The sequence below is a fragment of the Camelus ferus genome, chromosome 5 (genome assembly GCF_009834535.1).
Source record: "Camelus ferus isolate YT-003-E chromosome 5, BCGSAC_Cfer_1.0, whole genome shotgun sequence".
NCBI lineage: Eukaryota > Metazoa > Chordata > Mammalia > Artiodactyla > Camelidae > Camelus > Camelus ferus.
This window is the reverse complement of record NC_045700.1, coordinates 51,008,767-51,027,802: the sequence shown is the minus strand read 5'-3', so window position 1 is coordinate 51,027,802 and position 19,036 is coordinate 51,008,767. Positions and strand designations below refer to the sequence as shown.

At 39.8% G+C, this 19,036-nt stretch overlaps 1 protein-coding gene across 50 annotated transcripts in view; it reads left to right on the top strand.

Annotated features, from left to right (window-relative positions):
• Positions 1–19,036, top strand: part of TTN (titin) — a 269,971-nt gene that overhangs the window by 12,131 nt on the left and 238,804 nt on the right. For 47 of the 50 annotated variants that reach the window (XM_032479832.1, XM_032479785.1, XM_032479813.1 and 44 more), the window contains exons 8-27: positions 33–185; positions 832–969; positions 2,270–2,401; positions 4,424–4,561; positions 5,042–5,179; positions 8,350–8,643; positions 8,754–8,876; positions 10,079–10,360; positions 10,619–10,684; positions 11,225–11,483; positions 11,697–11,757; positions 11,874–12,089; positions 13,139–13,281; positions 14,164–14,369; positions 14,927–15,160; positions 15,267–15,511; positions 16,426–16,682; positions 16,802–16,966; positions 17,065–17,233; positions 17,343–19,036. In XM_032479832.1, coding sequence (XP_032335723.1) covers positions 33–185; positions 832–969; positions 2,270–2,401; positions 4,424–4,561; positions 5,042–5,179; positions 8,350–8,643; positions 8,754–8,876; positions 10,079–10,360; positions 10,619–10,684; positions 11,225–11,483; positions 11,697–11,757; positions 11,874–12,089; positions 13,139–13,281; positions 14,164–14,369; positions 14,927–15,160; positions 15,267–15,511; positions 16,426–16,682; positions 16,802–16,966; positions 17,065–17,233; positions 17,343–19,036 — 5,113 coding nt within the window. Of the gene's footprint in view, positions 1–32; positions 186–831; positions 970–2,269; positions 2,402–3,697; positions 3,836–4,423; positions 4,562–5,041; positions 5,180–8,349; positions 8,644–8,753; positions 8,877–10,078; positions 10,361–10,618; positions 10,685–11,224; positions 11,484–11,696; positions 11,758–11,873; positions 12,090–13,138; positions 13,282–14,163; positions 14,370–14,926; positions 15,161–15,266; positions 15,512–16,425; positions 16,683–16,801; positions 16,967–17,064; positions 17,234–17,342 lie in introns of all 50 variants that reach the window. The other 3 variants (XM_032479833.1, XM_032479812.1, XM_032479831.1) reach the window with 3 other exon arrangements.

Genomic DNA, 19,036 nt, shown 5'->3' with positions numbered 1-19,036 from the left:
AAAAGTAATGGGCTTGTTTGTTGCCAATGCAGGTGAAGCAAGAAACTGACAAAAGTGCAGCTGTTGCGACCGTTGTTGCTGCTGTTGATATGGCCAGAGTGAGAGAACCAGTTATCAGCGCTGTAGAGCAGACTGCTCAGAGGACAATCACGACTGCTACCCACATCCAACCTGCTCAGGAACAGGTATGCATGGGGCCATCAAGACCGAGTTTTGCATGTGGAGGTCCCAGGTGGAACCAATGCTCAGATAGTTTTGAGGACAGCGCTGAGCCCATCCTCGCCTGGACTTTGATGAGTTTCTGAGCAGAGGGCAGTCTAAGGTACCAAAGGTGTTCAAGATACAGATGCCCCAAATACCCAGTTTATGTCAGGCAGGTAGGCAGGCAAGAGTTAGCTCTCAGAAAGTCAATACAGCAAGTCGGACGAAGGATCCACAGGGCACTTCTGAGATGAAACAGGCAGAGGGTAGCAGAGCAAGTCCACTGAACAAGAGGGTGTGTGCGTCCCGGGCTCAGTCTCTCCAGGAGCCAGGAGGGAAGCCATTATTTCAGGGCTGACATTACCTTCCTCTGAGCTTCCCCCAAAGACCTTTGCTTTTACTTTCCTCCAAACAAATGTGACACTTGATTCATAGCTGAAAGATGTGATAAATCTTAGATCATTTACCATCCTCACATTTGAATAGATTTTCTGTTATAGTTTAAAATCACTCTAGCTTTCCTCTTTATCCTCTCCTGTGTGACATTTCTGCCTTCATCCTGGTTTATTATTGTAACTTTTTATATAAGGTGCATTAAAGTATTTCTTTCCTTTCCCCTCTGAAAATCAGATCCAAAAGGAGGCAGAGAAGATGGCTGTCACTAAGGTAGTAGTGGCCGCCGATAAAGCCAAAGAACAAGAATTAAAATCAAGAACCAGAGAAGTAATGATGACAAAACAAGAGCAGGTGCATGTAACTCATGAACAGGTGAAGTCCGTTTTTGATACGAAATTATTGTTGTGATTACCAGTGTTGAGACAGATGATAATGTTTACCTTGAAGGGTGTTGTTTCATGGGCAACATGGTTGTTAGTGCACTAATAAAATCCCCTCTATCTCTGTAGTCCTGGGTGCTGGGTGCCAGAGTCCCTTACAGTCACTTAACGCTTCCCTTGTGGACACAAAAGGGATCTCTGTGAACACATGCTGGGAACTGAGACAGGGGTCGCATCTACACTGACTGGAGTTGCACTGACTAAACATGTGACTATGATGAAGGTAAAGCCAGGAGGGAGAGATGGATACGGAAGCAGGGACTGGGAAGAGTGGAAAGGAACTCTGAATACACATTGCTTTGAAACAGGCTTAGCAACTGTTTCCTGACTCCTTAGAAGAACATTTGAACATGGATTTGAAGGGAGATGGACAGCAGGTCCTTCCCAGATCGAATGACCAGAAAAAGCAAAAAAGGGCAGCCCCATGATGGGAGGCATTGAGGAACCCAACTGATAGGGTGGTTGGCCAGTGAAGCCAGTTGTCAGTTGGGTGGATTCAGAAGATAACTTTCAAGCCTCTTTTAACCCTGAGATCCTGAGTTTCAGTGATGATGCCTGAGGACAGCAAAGAGGCAAATGGGGGAAAACTGCCCCTCTCCCCCCATAGACACCATAGGTGTCCAGATCCAAACACAATATCTTTGGGGGGGGGGGGTTAAGGATTTGGAAAACATTTTGCCTGGGATGTTTCTAAAACTTTTCTCCTTATATCTCAATTTTAGAAAAGTAAGTCTTGGTATTCCAAACCATCACAATATTGAGAAAAATTTTCGAAGCAACAATATACAATTGCAGATTATAAATTGTCTATGCTTGATTTTTCGTGTATAAAATTGAAGGGTCAGAAAATATTACTTCTAAAGTCTTCCACTCTAATACCTTATGCTTTAAGATCACCTTTAGATGACAGAGTGGTGCAGATAACATTGCCATATATCCATTGATAAAAATTGGAAGTCTTTTTAAAGAAGACTGCACTCTCCAAAGCAAACAGTGTTGAATCCAACTTTTTTTATTTAAGCAGCATAACTTATGATTCAGTTAAAGAAAGAGCATGGTCATATTAACAAAAATGAGATTATTTTATTTAGTGGTATCTCTGGAAAAAGGACTTCTTTTACTTCCTGTATGTTTAAATGTTTACTTCCTAAATGTTTATATTTAATAAACATTGTGTCACTTCCATTAGAGATCAAGTGACAGTAAGATGTTGTTTTTATCACTGATTTCAGATAAGAAAAGAAACTGAAAAAGCATTTGTACCAAAGGTAATAATTTCTACGACTAAAGCCAAAGAACAAGAAACTAGAATAACTGGAGAAATTACTACGAAACAAGAACAAAAACAAATAACTCAAGAAACAGTAAGTCCAATTTTATAAATACCTTGTAATTTGTTGACAAATATAGAATTCCAGCCAGCTACATGTACCCTCTGACCAAAACCTCTAAATGGAGGAGTCTTTTGTGCTTTTTCTTTTTGTTGTTTCTTTATGTCTACTGTTGAAACTCGTGATGGATATTCTGCTCTCATTGTACAATTTTCCGTTCAACTGATCAGTTTGGGGGAGATTGTCTGTCTACTTAGAATAGTGTGGGACACACGAGTGATGTGTCTAGAGCATACTTCAGTGGACGACAGACGTCACTCCAGCCCAGTTAGCCACTGGTAAAGTCAGTTTTTTCACACACAGCCTAAGCCCTCAGTCACTTAGATTGTAACATACAAACTTTACATAGTGGTAAGACACATGTATACACCACACACACACACACACACACACACACACATCAGCCATGAACAGTCCAACCAAATACCGAGGGAAAGTGAGGAATTACTGGACATCAGGGATGACCAGGACTTCTTCAGAAAGTGCCCTAATTCCTAGTTGATAAACGGTGACCCAGAAGTGTTTGCTGCTTTGATACAAGAGAGCCAAGTTGGAACAACCTCAATGTCACCAAATCTATTTCTCTCCCATGTATGAAATCAAGCTTTAAAGGGTCGAGAAAGAGCCAACTTCTGAATTCTTTCATGTTCAAGTAGATTTTGGTGACCTTGAGGGTGTCCCAATTTGGCCAACCTCTCTTGATCTCAAGCTCCTTGCTGATCCCAGAGCTACTTTTTTTCTTTTAGTTGAGGTGTATTTGATTTACAGTGTTGTGTGAGTTTCTTAAAGAGGTCCAGCTCAGAACACTGTATGCTTAAAAAGTTGACCAGAGGCTGTTGGATAAAATTCCCTCTCCTTCCCGTGAATGAGAGATTTTGGATGGACAAGAAACCTACTTGGCATAATCAAGGCATAGAAATCCCTGTTGCCATTACAATGCTGGTGACTGGCAAGTTCCGTCTGACTAGAGCTTTCTAGCCATTTGCCAGTGGGCACTCACTCAGTTCTCTAATGTGTCAACATATCTCAGAGAGGAGACATTTTCAGTTTCTAGGACAATTTGCTAAGGGGCAGGTGGGCAGAAGAGAAACCCATTCCCCAGGAAGGCTAGTCTGGTTTTTAAACCCAACGGTATGCCCTTAAAATGGAACTGTGATACCTTCTCTCTCATCCTGAAGCATCCTGTATTCTCCTGAATGTGGCAAGGATATCTTGCCATTTCTTTTGTGCCTTTTGAAACTCAAATCTTGCTTTTACCCTGAAAATCAGATAATACAGAAAGCTGAGACAGCTGCTGAGTCCAGGGTGGTAGTTGCCACTGCAAAGCCCACAGAACTAGAAACAATTCTGGGAGCTCAAGAAGAAATTGCCACACAGCAAGATCAAATGCACATAACACACAAAAATGTGATGACTTCCTGCTGGTGTGAAATTCACTCTTGTTTCATTCCGTTTGCAAGCCACCTACATTTTCATCCTGGGTCTTAATCATCACGTTTTCACCTCTCCCTCTTCTTATAAGTCAAACAAAAAACTTCAGAATCTCTCAGGACCTTTTTGCTACCTACTTAGCTTTCATTGCCACTTTCCTCCTAACTTTTGAGCATTCTTTGGGTTGTCACTAACACAGTATCACAACTCACTTTCATATTTAATATTTTTCTACTGAAGATGCCAGTGTATAAGTCAGTTGGTAAAATGCAAAAGTATGTGTGATTTCTGACTGTGCTGGCATTTCCCATAGATTATAATAAGAATAATGTGAGACTGAGAAATGCATCCTTTTATTGCTCATCGCATTATTTCTTTTAGATGGAACTTTTCTTATTGTTACCAGTGAAACAGTATGGGTGATCAAAGCAACTCAAATGATTAAATGTCCTTGAGGAGGAAGAAATTTGTTTCCTTTCTCAGTTTTGACTTACATTTCTTTTATTCAAGGTGGTATGATACTTAATGACGATTTTTCTCATCTTTTTCTTGTCATATGACCAGATGATGAAAGAAACTAGGAAAACAGTGGTACCCAAAGTCATAGTTGCCACACCCAAAGTCAAAGAACAAGATTTAGTATCAAGAACTAGAGAAGGCATCACTACCAAAAGAGAACAAGTTCAAATAACTCAGGAAAAGGTGAATACAGATATTCAAAATGGGAAAAGTTTATCCTTAAACTAATTTCTAGTAAATCATTAACTACAATGTGGTATGAATTATTAATCTGTATTTTCCTTTTTGAATCTCCAACTAAAAGCAAAATGGTAATTGTGTGACTGCTTACCATTACTTTTATCTGCACACTTGATTTTCATCTGTAATGTTTGTAATTCACTTTATTCACCATCATCCTTTGCATGAAGATGAGCATCTTTAGCCTGATTTTTAAAAACAATATATGGAATCATCTTCAGATTTTTTTTTGATATTTAACATGTCTGAGTTTTGTGATTCCCTGTCAGTACGTCCAAACACTGCCCAGTGAAAGTTAACTTCTTTTTTGTGGTTAACCCTGAATAACTTTGTCTTGCATCCCCACCAGGAGGGGGGAAGGGTCATACCATATGTGTCTGAAGCCCTGTGCAATGTAAACCTTAATTTTACTGTAATAATCAGATGAGAAAGGAAGCTGAGGAAACTGCCTTGTCTACAATAGCAGTTACTACTGCTAAAGCCAAAGAGCAAGAAGCAATACTGAGAACTAGAGAAGGAATGGCTACTAGACAAGAACAAATTCAAGTAACTCATGAAAAGGTGACTATTGCTGTTCCAAGTGTGAAATCCCCTGTTATAACACATTAATACCCAATCTCATGTGAAATCCCCTATTGTAATACATTAATCACCCAATCTCAGAGTTTCTTATGACCCTATTAACCAATTTATTTTTAGATATACACTTGGAAACTAAAAAAAAACCCCAATTATTTATTATTGTTAATATTACTATGTATTACTTTCCCCACTGATCTCTTCATTATTATTTTCCACTTTTTATTATTGACATCTAGAAATTCTCTAGAAGTTGATGGTTAAAATTGCATGCAGGCTAATTTTTAAGATACTCCATACACATTTTTTTTAAAGTGTATAAGTAAAGAATGACTCTTACTGTCAAGAATATATATGTTTTGAGGGGGTGATAAATTCAGCATATTACATTATTCGAGAATGGACTCATTTCAGGAAATTATTCATAATTTTTATCATGTGAAACTTTTTTTTTCCTCCCTGTAAATATCAGATGAGAAAAGAAACTGAGAAAATTATAGTGCCTGCTGTAGTAGCTCCCACTAGAGCTGAACAAGATGCACTATTAAAATCTAGAGAAGAAATTACCCAACCAGAACAAATACACATAAGCCATGAAAAGGTTATTTGTAGCATCTATTGGTGGCTATGACAATTCCATGAAATAACCTACTTCCCATGACACTGTACCCCAAATTATCTATTTACCTAATTTTCATCTTTATTGCTGATATAGTATTTGGAAATTAGCAACTGAAGTTTTAAAAATTTTTTTAGTGTTATGACTGAGTCCTGTCTGTATTTCCCTCAGTGTTGTTTTATATCCTTACATCTTTGGGTTTTTTCCTAAGACGTGATTTAAGATCAACTTTTTAAACATTTACCCAAGTCTAATATTGAATGGCATATCAGCCATTTAGAAGTTCTCATTGATAAAAAATTCCAATATGTATCATACTTCGTAAGTGATTATATTTGCACTTTTGTTTGTTCCAAATCACATAAATTTGAAGTTTTTTGCTGTTATAAACTAGCTAAGAATGGAAGCTGAGAAAATGTCTATACCCAAAGAAATAGTTACCACTGCAAAATCCACTGAACCAGCCACACTGCCAAGAACTAGAAAAGGATTTGCTGTTAGATAAGAACAAGTTCATCTTTTGGGGGAGGAGATGAAAACTGATGCGGTGGAGGTGAAAAGCATTGTTTCTTCCCATTCCATCATCAGCTCTCATAACTTTTCATCCATCATGAGTCATCGTGCTCCTGCTATTCAATTTAACTGCTTAACTGGTCCGCAAAACGTGAGAGACATTTAGATTCAGTCCAGTTCCTCCAGGGGACGGGTTAGCATTTCTATTGTGAAACGCCAAATTAAATAACACTTTTCTTTGTGTCTCCTAAATTAATGCTTAGCATATGACTGGTACAAGTTGGGGTCTCCTAGTCCAATTCTTCTTCCTGATCATCTGGGTTCCAAAAATCTGAGGGATATTAGAGTCCACTAGGAGATAAAAGCAGCTGCCAGCGTAGAGGGCTCGTCATGCTTGTCCACCAAAAGAAGTACATGAGTCCACCAGCAAATGTGTATAAATTGATACACAGTAACTCAGGAAAAAAATATATGGATGTTCCCCCAATTTAAAATACCCTACCATAATCAAGATTCTTTTTTGCATAAATTTTAAGTTAAGAACGACCTTCATATATTTCAGCTGGCAAATGACAATTACTTTGAGCCTAAGTTTCCTCATTATTAAAATAAATAAAACTAAAACTCAACTTATTTCATAGACTGGTCAAAAGATTCAAATGAGATAGAATGTAAATGCAGTATTTCTACAAGCAAAGTAACATATATGTATAATCTGTTGAAGATGTTAACATTTAAAAACATCTGTAAAATTAAAATCAACTGATGGCCTATATGGTTTTAAAAAAGAAAACAAAAGAGATAAACAAACTTAACTTAGCTAAGCCTCACTTATATTTTGTAGTTTCCTCTAAGATGCAATCGAAAGGGAAGATAGTATTTGCAACCCTTCAAGGTAGATTAGATTGTGGCTTCCTAGAAGGAGAACTAGATGAAGCCTGTGATCACCAAAGGCCCAATTTCATCTCAAAAACACCTCATTTATATCTTAAATGGTTCAGAGGATAATTTAACAGATATGAAGATAGCATACTTGAAAAACATTTTAGATGCAATCTAGATTCTGTTCACAGCAGCAGCAAAGAAAACTGGGCATTAATAAAATAGTCCAGCATTCTTTTAAAGAGCGCCGATGCACACAGTGATGCGATTTTTGCAATACGTTGATAACATGTGAGCCACATCAACCGTTTTTTTAAAAGAGAAACTCCTTTGCAAACTGTTTGCGTCGATGATCATCAGATTCATGGAAATGAGAAAACAATATTTGTTTCCTTCTTCACTTTAACTTTCAGTAATAATGAAAGTGAATTGAGCTTCACTGTGAAAGGTTGTTCTCTTGAATCCAAAGATGATAACATTTTCATTTTCATCATAATATCTCCATTCATGTGCTTTAAGAAAGAGACTTCTAATAGATTACAAAATTTTTATCCCTAGGGAATTATAAGTAAATTAATATGTTCCCTGCATCTTCACAAGCTTTCATGTTATCTCAGATTGGCATGCAACTGTACGACTCTGTAGCAACTGATTTTTCTCGATAGGGCTATGACAGTATTTGAGTGAGTTTCTATCATCGCTGTCATTGCATTGACACCAGACTAAATGATCAGCAGTAAAAGTAATCAGTGAAGATAACCAGCCCCAAAGTTCTGATTTCACAAGTGCTAACTGACTGTCTGCCATGGACAAAACACTAGACAAACTCAAAATCTCCTTACTGTTTCATAGATGTATAGTGTTATCCTATGTTGTGTTTATGAGATTTAATGTCTAATGCAACAAAGCAGGGATTTATAGAGTGTATCTAACTAGGTGTCTGTGCGTCATAATAATCAGTGAAATATTTAGTTCCTAAATGCAGTTTGGAGTCATGTTTCTGGAGACGTTAACATAGCTGTATAACATGGGTGCCTTCTGTCTGTCATCACTCATCTGTTCTTAACGACTATCCTGGGAGGAGCCCCAACCTGACTTTGACCTTACTGTGTATTAATTCTGGAAACCTTGTCTCCAGGTGGGCGTGGGGAAAAAGGCGGAAGCTGTAGCCACAGTGGTGGCTGCTGTAGACCAGGCCCGTGTTCGGGAGCCGAGAGAACCCGGGCATGTTGAAGAGTCACACGCTCAGCAGACCACTTTGGAGTATGGATACAAGGAGCACATTTCCGCCGCGAAGGTAGCTGAGCAGCCCCCGCGTCCAGCCTCCGAACCCCATGTTGTCCCTAAAGCAGTCAAGCCTAGAGTGATCCACGCTCCTTCTGAGACTCACATCACAACTACTGATCAAATGGGAATGCACATATCATCACAGGTGAGTCCGCCCCCTCCCCCAGGGTTGTTCACCCCACTCACGGGGACGCATGCTTAGCTGCCATGGTCCTGTGGTGAACAGCAGGGTCACTGAGTTTTGTTTTGATGCAGATCAAGAAAACTACAGATCTAACAAGTGAAAGATTAGTCCATGTGGATAAACGCCCCCGCACAGCAAGCCCTCACTTTACTGTTTCAAAAATTTCTGTTCCCAAGACAGAACACGGATATGAGGTAAGAAGTTAGAGCATGACGAAGAAATGTTAGGCTCAGAGGTGGGAAGCATCTCACGTGTGATGTAGAGTATCTTTGGCATGGGCCAATGTGGGCCTCTTTTTCATGTGGTCTTTCTGCCTTCCTGGTGAACTTAGAAGCCCCTAAAATTTGGTTTCTGAAACTCACCCAGCCTGGTGAGCCTAGGGTAGCAGGTGATTATCTTACACCTCTGAGAAGACACAAATTCATCCAGGCTTTTCTCTGTTTCACATTTCGTAAAAGGTGGTGTGTTACAAGTTCAGTTTTCCTTACGCTGGATGACATTGCAGAGTGACTTAAATGGGAATGGATATCAATAATCAAGCAGACATTGAGACATCATATGTTCATATACTCAGTGTAGCAAGATGGAGACGTGGTCCTGTGCGGTGGTTGGGCTGGAATCACATGGCTCTGCATTAGCATCCCTGGCTCTGCCCCTCAGCTCTGTCGTCAGGGGCAAGTGAATACATGGAAAAACTTTAGCAAGTGGACAGTGCCTCCTAGCCCTCAAAATTAGGCACAACTGTTTTTATTTTATACATCCAAGACATTGAATCACAACCTTGCATGTTTCAAAGAATTGTAAGGTCCATTTAAAACCTGTCTTTGAGATAGTCTCAAATTATTATTGAAACTAAGTAACCACAGACAGCATCAGAATACAAAGAGTCAGGAACCCTTTAAAGTATTTTTCTAAGTGTCTCCATTTACACCTTTCACACAGGTTTGTGGCTGAAGCCTAAATGTGCTATTTTGAAGTAGTTCTTAGGAATTAACCAAGTATTTTTAATAATTTCTTGATGTTTAATTTCTCACTGTAGTATTTTCCCATATGCCTTCACTGAGATGGTTAAGTGAAAATTCATAACCGAGCTTTGGAAGACCCCTCAGTCCCTTTATGATACGAGTATAAAATAAGAAACCCTCAAGACAACTCTTTAAGAAAGATATTTTCAAATATATTTTCCAAACTGGCAGGAATGACAGTGAGCTTTATAACTGGCTTATCGCTAGCTGACTTTTCATTAACTGTGAGAGCAACAGTGAGAACAATAAAAAAAAAAAGGACCATATAGAAAATAGACTCTTGCCACAGGAAGGCTAGAGGCAAAGCGCTTCCTAGTGATGACTGGGATGGCGGTTAAGTATGTTTATTTTCTGACTCCGTTTCCATTTAGGCATCAATAGCCGGTAGCGCTATTGCCACATTACAAAAAGAGTTGTCAGCCACGTCTTCTGCTCAGAAGGTCACCAAATCTGTGAAGGCACCTACCGTGAAGCCTGCTGAGGCCCGAGTGAGAGCGGAGCCCACCCCTTCACCCCAGTTCCCCTTTGCTGACATACCAGAAACTTACAAGAGTCAGGCTGGCATCGAGGTGAAGAAGGAAGTAGGGGTGAGCATCACTGGGGCTGTGGTCCGTGAAGAGCGCTTGGAAGTACTGCAGGCTCGCGAAGCCAAGGTTGGTCCCTGGAGCCCCCGCCGTCTTATCCTTCCCTACAGAGCAGGGCCAGGCGCCTGCCAGTCTGTACTCCAGAAGTGGTCCACCAGGCGTCCTGCCTTTCTCCTTCACCATGCTCGCACTTCATGCTGTGGAGCGTGGTGTCAGTTGGAGCTCTTTTTTCTCAAATAATTCTTACAGTTTTACACGTGCTAAGAGTTTATGAGATTTCCCCTAACTTCGTGGACATTTTGTTAACATCCTTTGTAAAATTCGTAGGTGACAGAAACCGCAAGAGTCCCTGCACCGGTTGAAATCCCTGTTACTCCACCAACTTTAGTCTCGGTGAGTAAACAAATTGATTGTGTTTGAACCCTATGCATGTCGGATCAGATAGTTTTAATATCTGCAATGATCAGTTTCTCAAACTGGAAAATGCCATTAGTGCATTTACAAATGTAAATTTTAAGACCATATACTACTTGGCAAGGAAAGGGGGACCAACTGAAGATTGCATGGGAAGCTTTGTTGAAGAGGCAGCATTTGCTGCTGAGACTTTAGGCTTGGTTGGGATTTGAATATGTGCAAATAACAGAGGATACAGAGTTGCCCCATTGTATGGTATTAATACATTTCCACCTTACAGACTTGAAAACACCTTATATTTATTTCAAACTGGGAATATTCCAATATCCAAGGGAATTTCTTTACTAGAAATCTTGATCTTAAAAAAAATCTTTTATAGAATCTTGATCTTAAAAAAAAAATTTTAATGACAATTAGAATTAGCAAGGTCAAGTCCCCACATTTGTTATTATATATATATATAGGGTTGATGAGTGAATATGCACACGTATCAATACTTCCTTTTTCTTGTCTCTTCAGGGCCTGAAAAACGTGACTGTTATAGAAGGTGAATCTGTCACCTTGGAGTGCCACATCTCTGGATACCCATCCCCCAAAGTGACATGGTACAGGGAAGACTACCAAATAGAAAGTTCCATTGATTTCCAGATAACCTTCCAGAGTGGAATTGCTCGTCTAATGATTCGTGAAGCCTTTGCAGAAGACAGCGGACGGTTTACTTGCACTGCCGTGAATGAGGCTGGGACCGTCAGCACATCCTGCTACCTAGCTGTGCAAGGTTAGTGGCCACACTCCCGCATCCTTCCGCACCTGCCATCACTCTTACCTGACACTTCTTTCCACAAGACGGTTTCTGCACACTTCGTCATGGAATCCCCTTTTAGAATTGAAGGGTAGATTATGGAGTCAATTTAACTGTCATGCTAAGCAGATGTCACTAAGGAAACAAACTAATGCCTTACTTACAAGAGAAACTTCTGTCTTCTTCCAGTGTCAGAAGAGTTTGAAAAGGAAACAACTGTGGCTGAGAAAATTACCACAGAAGAGAAACGGTAAAACATTTTTTTTGCTGATGAATTTTTGTTGTAGTAGTGTTTTGATTTTTCAGTCCCTAAACCATTGGCAAATTGTAGTGCAGAAGCTAATATGAAGGGAATTCTCTTCCCAGCTTTGTCGAGGCAAGAGATGTGGTGATGACTGATACTAGCATCACAGAGGAACAAGCAGGGCCTGGAGAACCAGCTGCTCCTTTCTTCATCACAAAACCAGTGGTCCAGAAACTGGTGGAAGGTGGGAGCATTGTCTTTGAATGCCAGGTTGGCGGCAATCCAAAGCCCCATGTCTACTGGAAAAAATCCGGTGTTCCTCTAACCACTGGATACAGGTATTTTGATGACTGAATCTGATAGAGTTCTCTGTGGTTTGTCTGATACATATATGAAGCCGAGGGAGAGAAGTAGAATCACTTACTCACCATCCCTCAAAGGTAGGCTCTTGCAATAAGGAGCCTTCATAGTGTGCTTAGGGGTATTTTCATGTCTTTGTACAAACTGTTAGTGAGAAATAAAGCAATGTGACGATAGCGGATGGAAGATAAATTTCTTCACAGTCTAGTTTGATTCATTTATAGTGCTAGTGAAATAGAGAAAATTTTGTGGATTTTTACACATAGGCACAACGTATTCTTCTAGAAAGAATCTGAAACAACTTTCAATTAAAATGCATAATAATTAAGTCACCAAAAGATAAAAGAAAAAGGGTCATGTAATGAAGAGGAAAGCTAGTTATACTTATACATGAAAACCTATGCTAATAAGTTTGCTGCACCTGAGTATAAAGTTTAGCTTTGAATTTCCTGCAACTTAAACAGTCTAAAAATGTAGCTGTCATAGCTTAATGAGAAGAAATGTAGTATACCAAAGGCTTAATATCAAAATGTTTAAAGAAATGTATTGTTTTGATTATTCATTTGATCTTCACAGAAAAGTGAACAGAATAATGAACAAAGAGAAATATATAAGTGTTTAAATGACCTCATCATTTACTAATGTAAACACTGAGGCCCCTTATTTCCATATGGTTGATTCTAGGAGGGTTATGTTCTATTATTTATTTTAAAGAACATATGAATATTCTTTAAAATAAAAATTTTAACTTACATGGCCCTCATGACTCATGTCCATGAGTTTTCCTCAATTTTCAGACATTTGATAGTTACATTCTATGGTGGAACTTAGTCCCATGTTTAAGATCATTGAACTTTTTTTTTTTAATTGAAGTACAGTCAGTTACAATGTGTCAATTTCTAGTGTACAGCATAATGTCCTAGTCATAGGATCATTGAATTTTATACTACAGATCCACATAAGGTTTATTTTACTCCCATAAGGGTGATTTAAGACTGAAATTTTTTGTTTGTTCATTTCCATAAAGATACAAAGTGAGTTACAACAAACAAACTGGTGAGTGCAGACTGGTAATTTCGATGACTTTTGCTGATGACGCTGGAGAATACACTATTGTTATTCGTAATAAGCACGGCGAAACTTCTGCATCTGCCTCCTTGCTTGAAGAATGTAAGTGCCACTCTGAATAGCTCCGTGTGCATATAGGAATGGAAACTCAGGAAAGTAGCAGTGCTGCTCGATTGTCAAAAGACTTATTGCATCATTCTGGTTCTGATGCTGAGGCCCGTCTCTGGGTGTAAATATTTCTAGGCATATCATGCCTTTGAAAATGCAGGGATTCTAAATCCAGTTGCCTTCCAGATTGAGGCAGTTAACGTAAGTGAGCATAGTGAAACAGTGGCAAACTGGAGAGTACATGCCCTGCCTCAAGGGGGCAGCAGCTTCCTACCCCCACGTGCTGTCGCCAGCACGCACGTACCAGGCAGGCTCAGTGTTGCTAGAGCATGCGATTAAGTTTTAAAGAAAAGCTAGAAATCAGGATTTTCAATATTCGTAAATAATTTGGGAAAAAAGTGTGATAGCATTAGGCTAAAGGAAATGTGTCTGTGGGTCTCCATATACCTTTGCTTAGATGTTCACATTTTTAGTGGAACATCCCATGCTGTGTCTCATTTGATCTGCACAAAATCCCTTAGAGAAAGTTAGGATATTATCCCCATTTAGCAGATAAAGTACTCGGGACCTGGAAAAACAAATGAATTACCAAAAGCCACCCAGCAAATTAGGAAGACCTCTAGGGTAGATCCCAAAGGACTGACTGCTAATACAAAATTCTTTCTACAATGATAATGGCTGCTTTGACTTGTTAATGTAAGTTTGTCTTTTGAAATTCAATGTAATAAGTATATATTTAGCACCTTGACAGTAAAATTTGGTAACTCTGGCTTTTGGTTACCAACTTTCTGTAATGTAAGATTTGCTTGAATGAACAGTGGCATGAAGGCTTTTTCATAAGAACATTAAAAGGTAACTTACGTTCGTAACTCCTAGCTGATTATGAGTCACTGATGAAGTCCCAGCAAGAAATGCTTTACCAGACACAAGTGACAGCATTTGTGCAAGAACCTAAAGTTGGAGAAATAGCACCTGGATTTATACGTTCTGAGTACGAAAAGGAGTATGAAAAAGAACAGGCCTTAATTAGGAAGAAAATGGCCAAAGATACTGTAATGGTCAGAACTTTTGTGGAAGACCAGGTGAGTATAACCATAATGACTAAGTGAATCATTTCATAAATTATGCTTTGCTCCCACAATGCCTCTCTTTTGTTTGATATCTTCATTTTCAAGTGATGGATCAGGGTTAAACTACCATAGGCAGGTCCAAGTTCATTGCTGAAGAGTTTCTTTAATCTTTATTGCATGTGGCACATCTGTCTTTAGAAATAGAGATTACATATATTCAGGCAAAAGACAAATACTAGCACCACCAAGTTCATTACTGCCAAGGTTCCTTCATCCATAAGGTGAATATTCAAATGTAACCCATCCTCTTTGAATACCATTGACCCAGGATGCCTCAGCATGAACTGACAAAGATGACTGTAATGCAGATTAAAAAACAAAACAGTGACCCATGTAATTGTCACTGAAAAACTAACAAAAAAGCAAAAACAAGCAAACAAAGCCTTCTAGATTTTTTCTCTCAGTTGAAAATTTTAATCAAATCTTATCTCTGAGACTAACACTCTTAAAGAATTTCTATCAGTCAGGATATATCTTTTTAAAAAACTGTCATCTTTTTCACTCTGCAGGAATTCCACATTTCTTCCTTTGAAGAGAGACTTATTAAAGAAATTGAATACAGAATAATAAAGACTACATTAGAAGAACTTCTTGAAGAAGATGGAGAAGAAAAGATGGCAGTTGACATTTCTGAATCTGAAGCTGTGGAAGCAGGATTTGATTTAAGAGTCAAGAATTACAGAATTCTTGAAGGGATGGGCGTTACTTTTCATTGCAAGATGTCTGGGTATCCATTACCCAAGGTAAAATGCAAACATTCGTCAGACCTCTGTGTTACAGTAAAGACACTGATAGGTTATAGAATAACTATTTTATCTATATCTATTCACATATGCATGATATTTGCAGATTGCTTGGTACAAAGATGGCAAGCGCATTAGACATGGAGAGAGATACCAAATGGATTTTCTACAAGATGGCAGAGCTAGTCTGCGCATACCTGTTGTTCTTCCGGAAGATGAGGGCATCTATACCGCGTTTGCCAGCAATATTAAAGGAAATGCAATTTGCTCTGGGAAATTGTACGTGGAGCCTGCTGCACCATTTAGTGCCCCAACCTACATACCCACGCCAGAGCCCGTGAGCAGAATCAGGTAAGACTCCCGACAATTCAGCTTGATTAGTATTTGAATTGTTTAAAACACCAAATATCTCAGTAGCAAATTGCTGTTGTGTTGGCAGTGGGGGGCATGGGGGGGGCGGGAGAAACTGAAGGCTGAGATAGCACAGACATTCACCTTAGCCACACTGATGGTTGATTGCCAAGTTTTTCTTTCTTGCCCATACGTAAGATGAGCAAAGCATTTTCATTAGTGTGTTATTTGTTTTGCCAGTGCTATAGCTCATGTAATGAAAGCTATAAAGGTGTATTTAACACCTGATTTGACATAAATTATCTCTAATTTATACAATGACCCTGCAGTGTAGGAATTATTACTATTTTGGAAGAGGGAACACTGAGTCTCCATGATCCTATAAAAATTCCCTTGGTTCTCAGCCTGCCTGTGTGTTAGTGTCAGCACTTCAAATCTATTCCAAGCCAATCTGCCTGCAATGTATGGATAGGGTTTTGGTTATTTTTTTCAAATATAATTTCTGTGTTTTTCCTCTTCAGGGATAAAGAAGTTTATTTTTCTTTTTCCATAAATGTGTTCGTTTATTTATTTAACTGATCAATAGGTAGTGAGATATTTTGGTAGCCGAACCAAAAAGGTTTGGTGACTAATTAAATCCAGGTGGTGAGGGAAAGACAGTGTTAAGGACCATTCTAAGATTTTGAGGCCGGGCTCCTGGCTGGGTTGATCAACTGCTGACTGAGATTGATGGTATATAAACAGCACAGCTTTGGGGACAATAATAATGTATTCCGTTTTGGATCCAGTGAGGTTGAGATACCTTCTAATATGTACACAAAGTAAATTCTAAAATAACATGAAGAAAGAGGTTCAATTTGTTGCGTTTTTCTCTATACCTCTTGAAAAGATTCTGCTTTGCCTTTGTTTTTCAGATCCATCTCTCCACGTTCAGTGAGCAGGTCTCCAATACGCATGTCTCCTGCACGGATGTCCCCTGCACGGATGTCCCCTGCACGGATGTCCCCTGGACGGAGGTTGGAGGAAACAGATGAGTCACAACTTGAGAGACTGTATAAGCCAGTCTTTGTGTTGAAACCCGCTTCTTTCAAATGTTTAGAAGGGCAAACCGCCAGATTTGACTTAAAGGTTGTGGGTCGACCTATGCCCGAGACCTTCTGGTTTCATGATGGTAAGTATAAGTTTTTTCTCACAAATCATTAACACAAGATTAAGCTTGTATGTGCATCCAACAATTTTAAAATAACAAACTATTTTAACATATTTTCCTTTTTACTTTTTTTTTTATAGGCCAGCAAATTGTCAATGACTATACCCATAAAGTAGTCATTAAAGAAGATGGTACCCAATCACTAATTATTGTCCCTGCAACACCTAGTGATTCTGGGGAGTGGACTGTGGTTGCCCAAAACAGGGCAGGCAAATCGTCGATTTCAGTGATTTTGACTGTAGAAGGTATCTGCTCTTGAGGGAAAAAGAAAGTACCTTGTGACTTGGGTTGTGAACAGGTAGTTCAGTCCTACTCACTGTGAACCATGACCTTTCTCTTTCAGCTGTGGAACATCAGGTAAAACCAATGTTTGTGGAAAAGCTGAAAAATGTCAATGTCAAGGAGGGTTCCCGACTTGAAATGAAAGTCCGAGCTACGGGTAACCCCAATCCTGACATTGTATGGTTGAAAAACAGTGAGATCATTGTACCTCACAAATATCCAAAAATCAGGTAAGTTTACTTAAAAAATAATAAAACTAAGCTTATTATACAAATCCAGTAACCAGAAAAGCAAAGACTACTTCTGTATTGATGATTTTTTTCCCCTCACTTTTTATAGAATTGAAGGCACCAAGGGAGAAGCTGCCCTTAAAATCGATTCCACTGTCAGCCAAGACTCTGCCTGGTACACGGCAACAGCAATTAATAAGGCTGGCCGAGACACCACAAGATGCAAAGTAAATGTTGAAGTCGAGTTTGCAGAGCCAGAGCCAGAGAGAAAATTAATCATCCCACGAGGGACATATAGAGCAAAGGAGATCGCAGCCCCAGAACTGGAGCCCCTCCACCTGCGATACGGTCAAGAACAATGGGAAGAGGGTGACCTCTATGACAAAGAGAAGCAACAGAAACCATTTTTCAAGAAAAAACTCACTTCCTTAAGACTCAAGCGATTTGGGCCTGCCCACTTTGAATGCAGGCTAACGCCAATTGGTGACCCAACGATGGTGGTGGAGTGGCTGCATGATGGAAAGCCACTTGAAGCAGCCAACAGGCTCCGGATGATCAATGAATTTGGGTATTGCAGCCTTGATTACGGAGTTGCATATTCCAGAGACAGCGGTGTCATTACTTGCAGAGCCACTAACAAATACGGAACAGATCACACATCTGCCACCCTTATTGTGAAAGACGAGAAGAGTCTTGTGGAAGAATCTCAATTGCCTGAGGGGAGGAAAGGCTTGCAGAAAATTGAAGAATTAGAGCGGATGGCTCATGAAGGTGCCCTTACAGGTGTAACAACAGATCAGAAAGAGAAGCAGAAGCCAGACATTGTCTTGTTCCCAGAGCCAGTAAGAGTACTTGAAGGGGAGACTGCCAGATTCCGTTGCCGGGTGACAGGCTACCCTCAGCCCAAAGTCAACTGGTACCTCAATGGGCAGCTCATCCGCAAAAGCAAAAGGTTCAGAGTTCGCTATGATGGCATTCATTATCTGGATATTGTGGACTGCAAATCTTATGACACAGGTGAAGTCAAAGTCACCGCAGAGAATCCTGAAGGTGTGACAGAGCATAAAGTGAAGCTTGAGATCCAACAGAAGGAAGATTTCAGGTCTGTCCTTAGGCGAGCCCCTGAGCCCAAGCCCGAGTTTCACGTCCATGAGCCTGGAAAACTTCAGTTTGAAGTACAAAAAGTAGACAGACCTGTTGACACCACTGAAACCAAGGAAATTGTGAGGTTGAAAAGGGCGGAAAGAATTACCCATGAAAAAGTGTCCGAAGAGTCAGAAGAGCTGCGGAGTAAATTCAAACGCAGGACTGAGGAGGGCTACTACGAAGCCATCACTGCCGTGGAGCTCAAGTCTCGTAAGAAAGATGAGTCCTATGAAGAGCTTCTAAGGAAGACAAAAGAGGAACTTCTCCACTGGACCAAAGAGTTGACTGAAGAGGAGAAGAAAGCCCTTGCTGAAGAAGGCAAAATCACTATTCCCAGTTTTAAACCTGATAAAATTGAACTTAGTCCTAGTATGGAGGCCCCCAAAATCTTTGAAAGAATCCAAAGCCAAACAGTGGGCCAAGGAGCTGATGCACACTTCCGGGTCAGAGTGGTGGGAAAACCAGACCCTGAATGCGAGTGGTATAAAAACGGTGTAAAGATCGAACGCTCCGACCGCATCTACTGGTACTGGCCCGAAGACAATGTTTGTGAGCTGGTCATAAGAGATGTGACGGCGGAGGACTCTGCCAGCATCATGGTAAAAGCCATTAACATAGCTGGGGAAACCTCAAGCCACGCATTCTTACTGGTCCAAG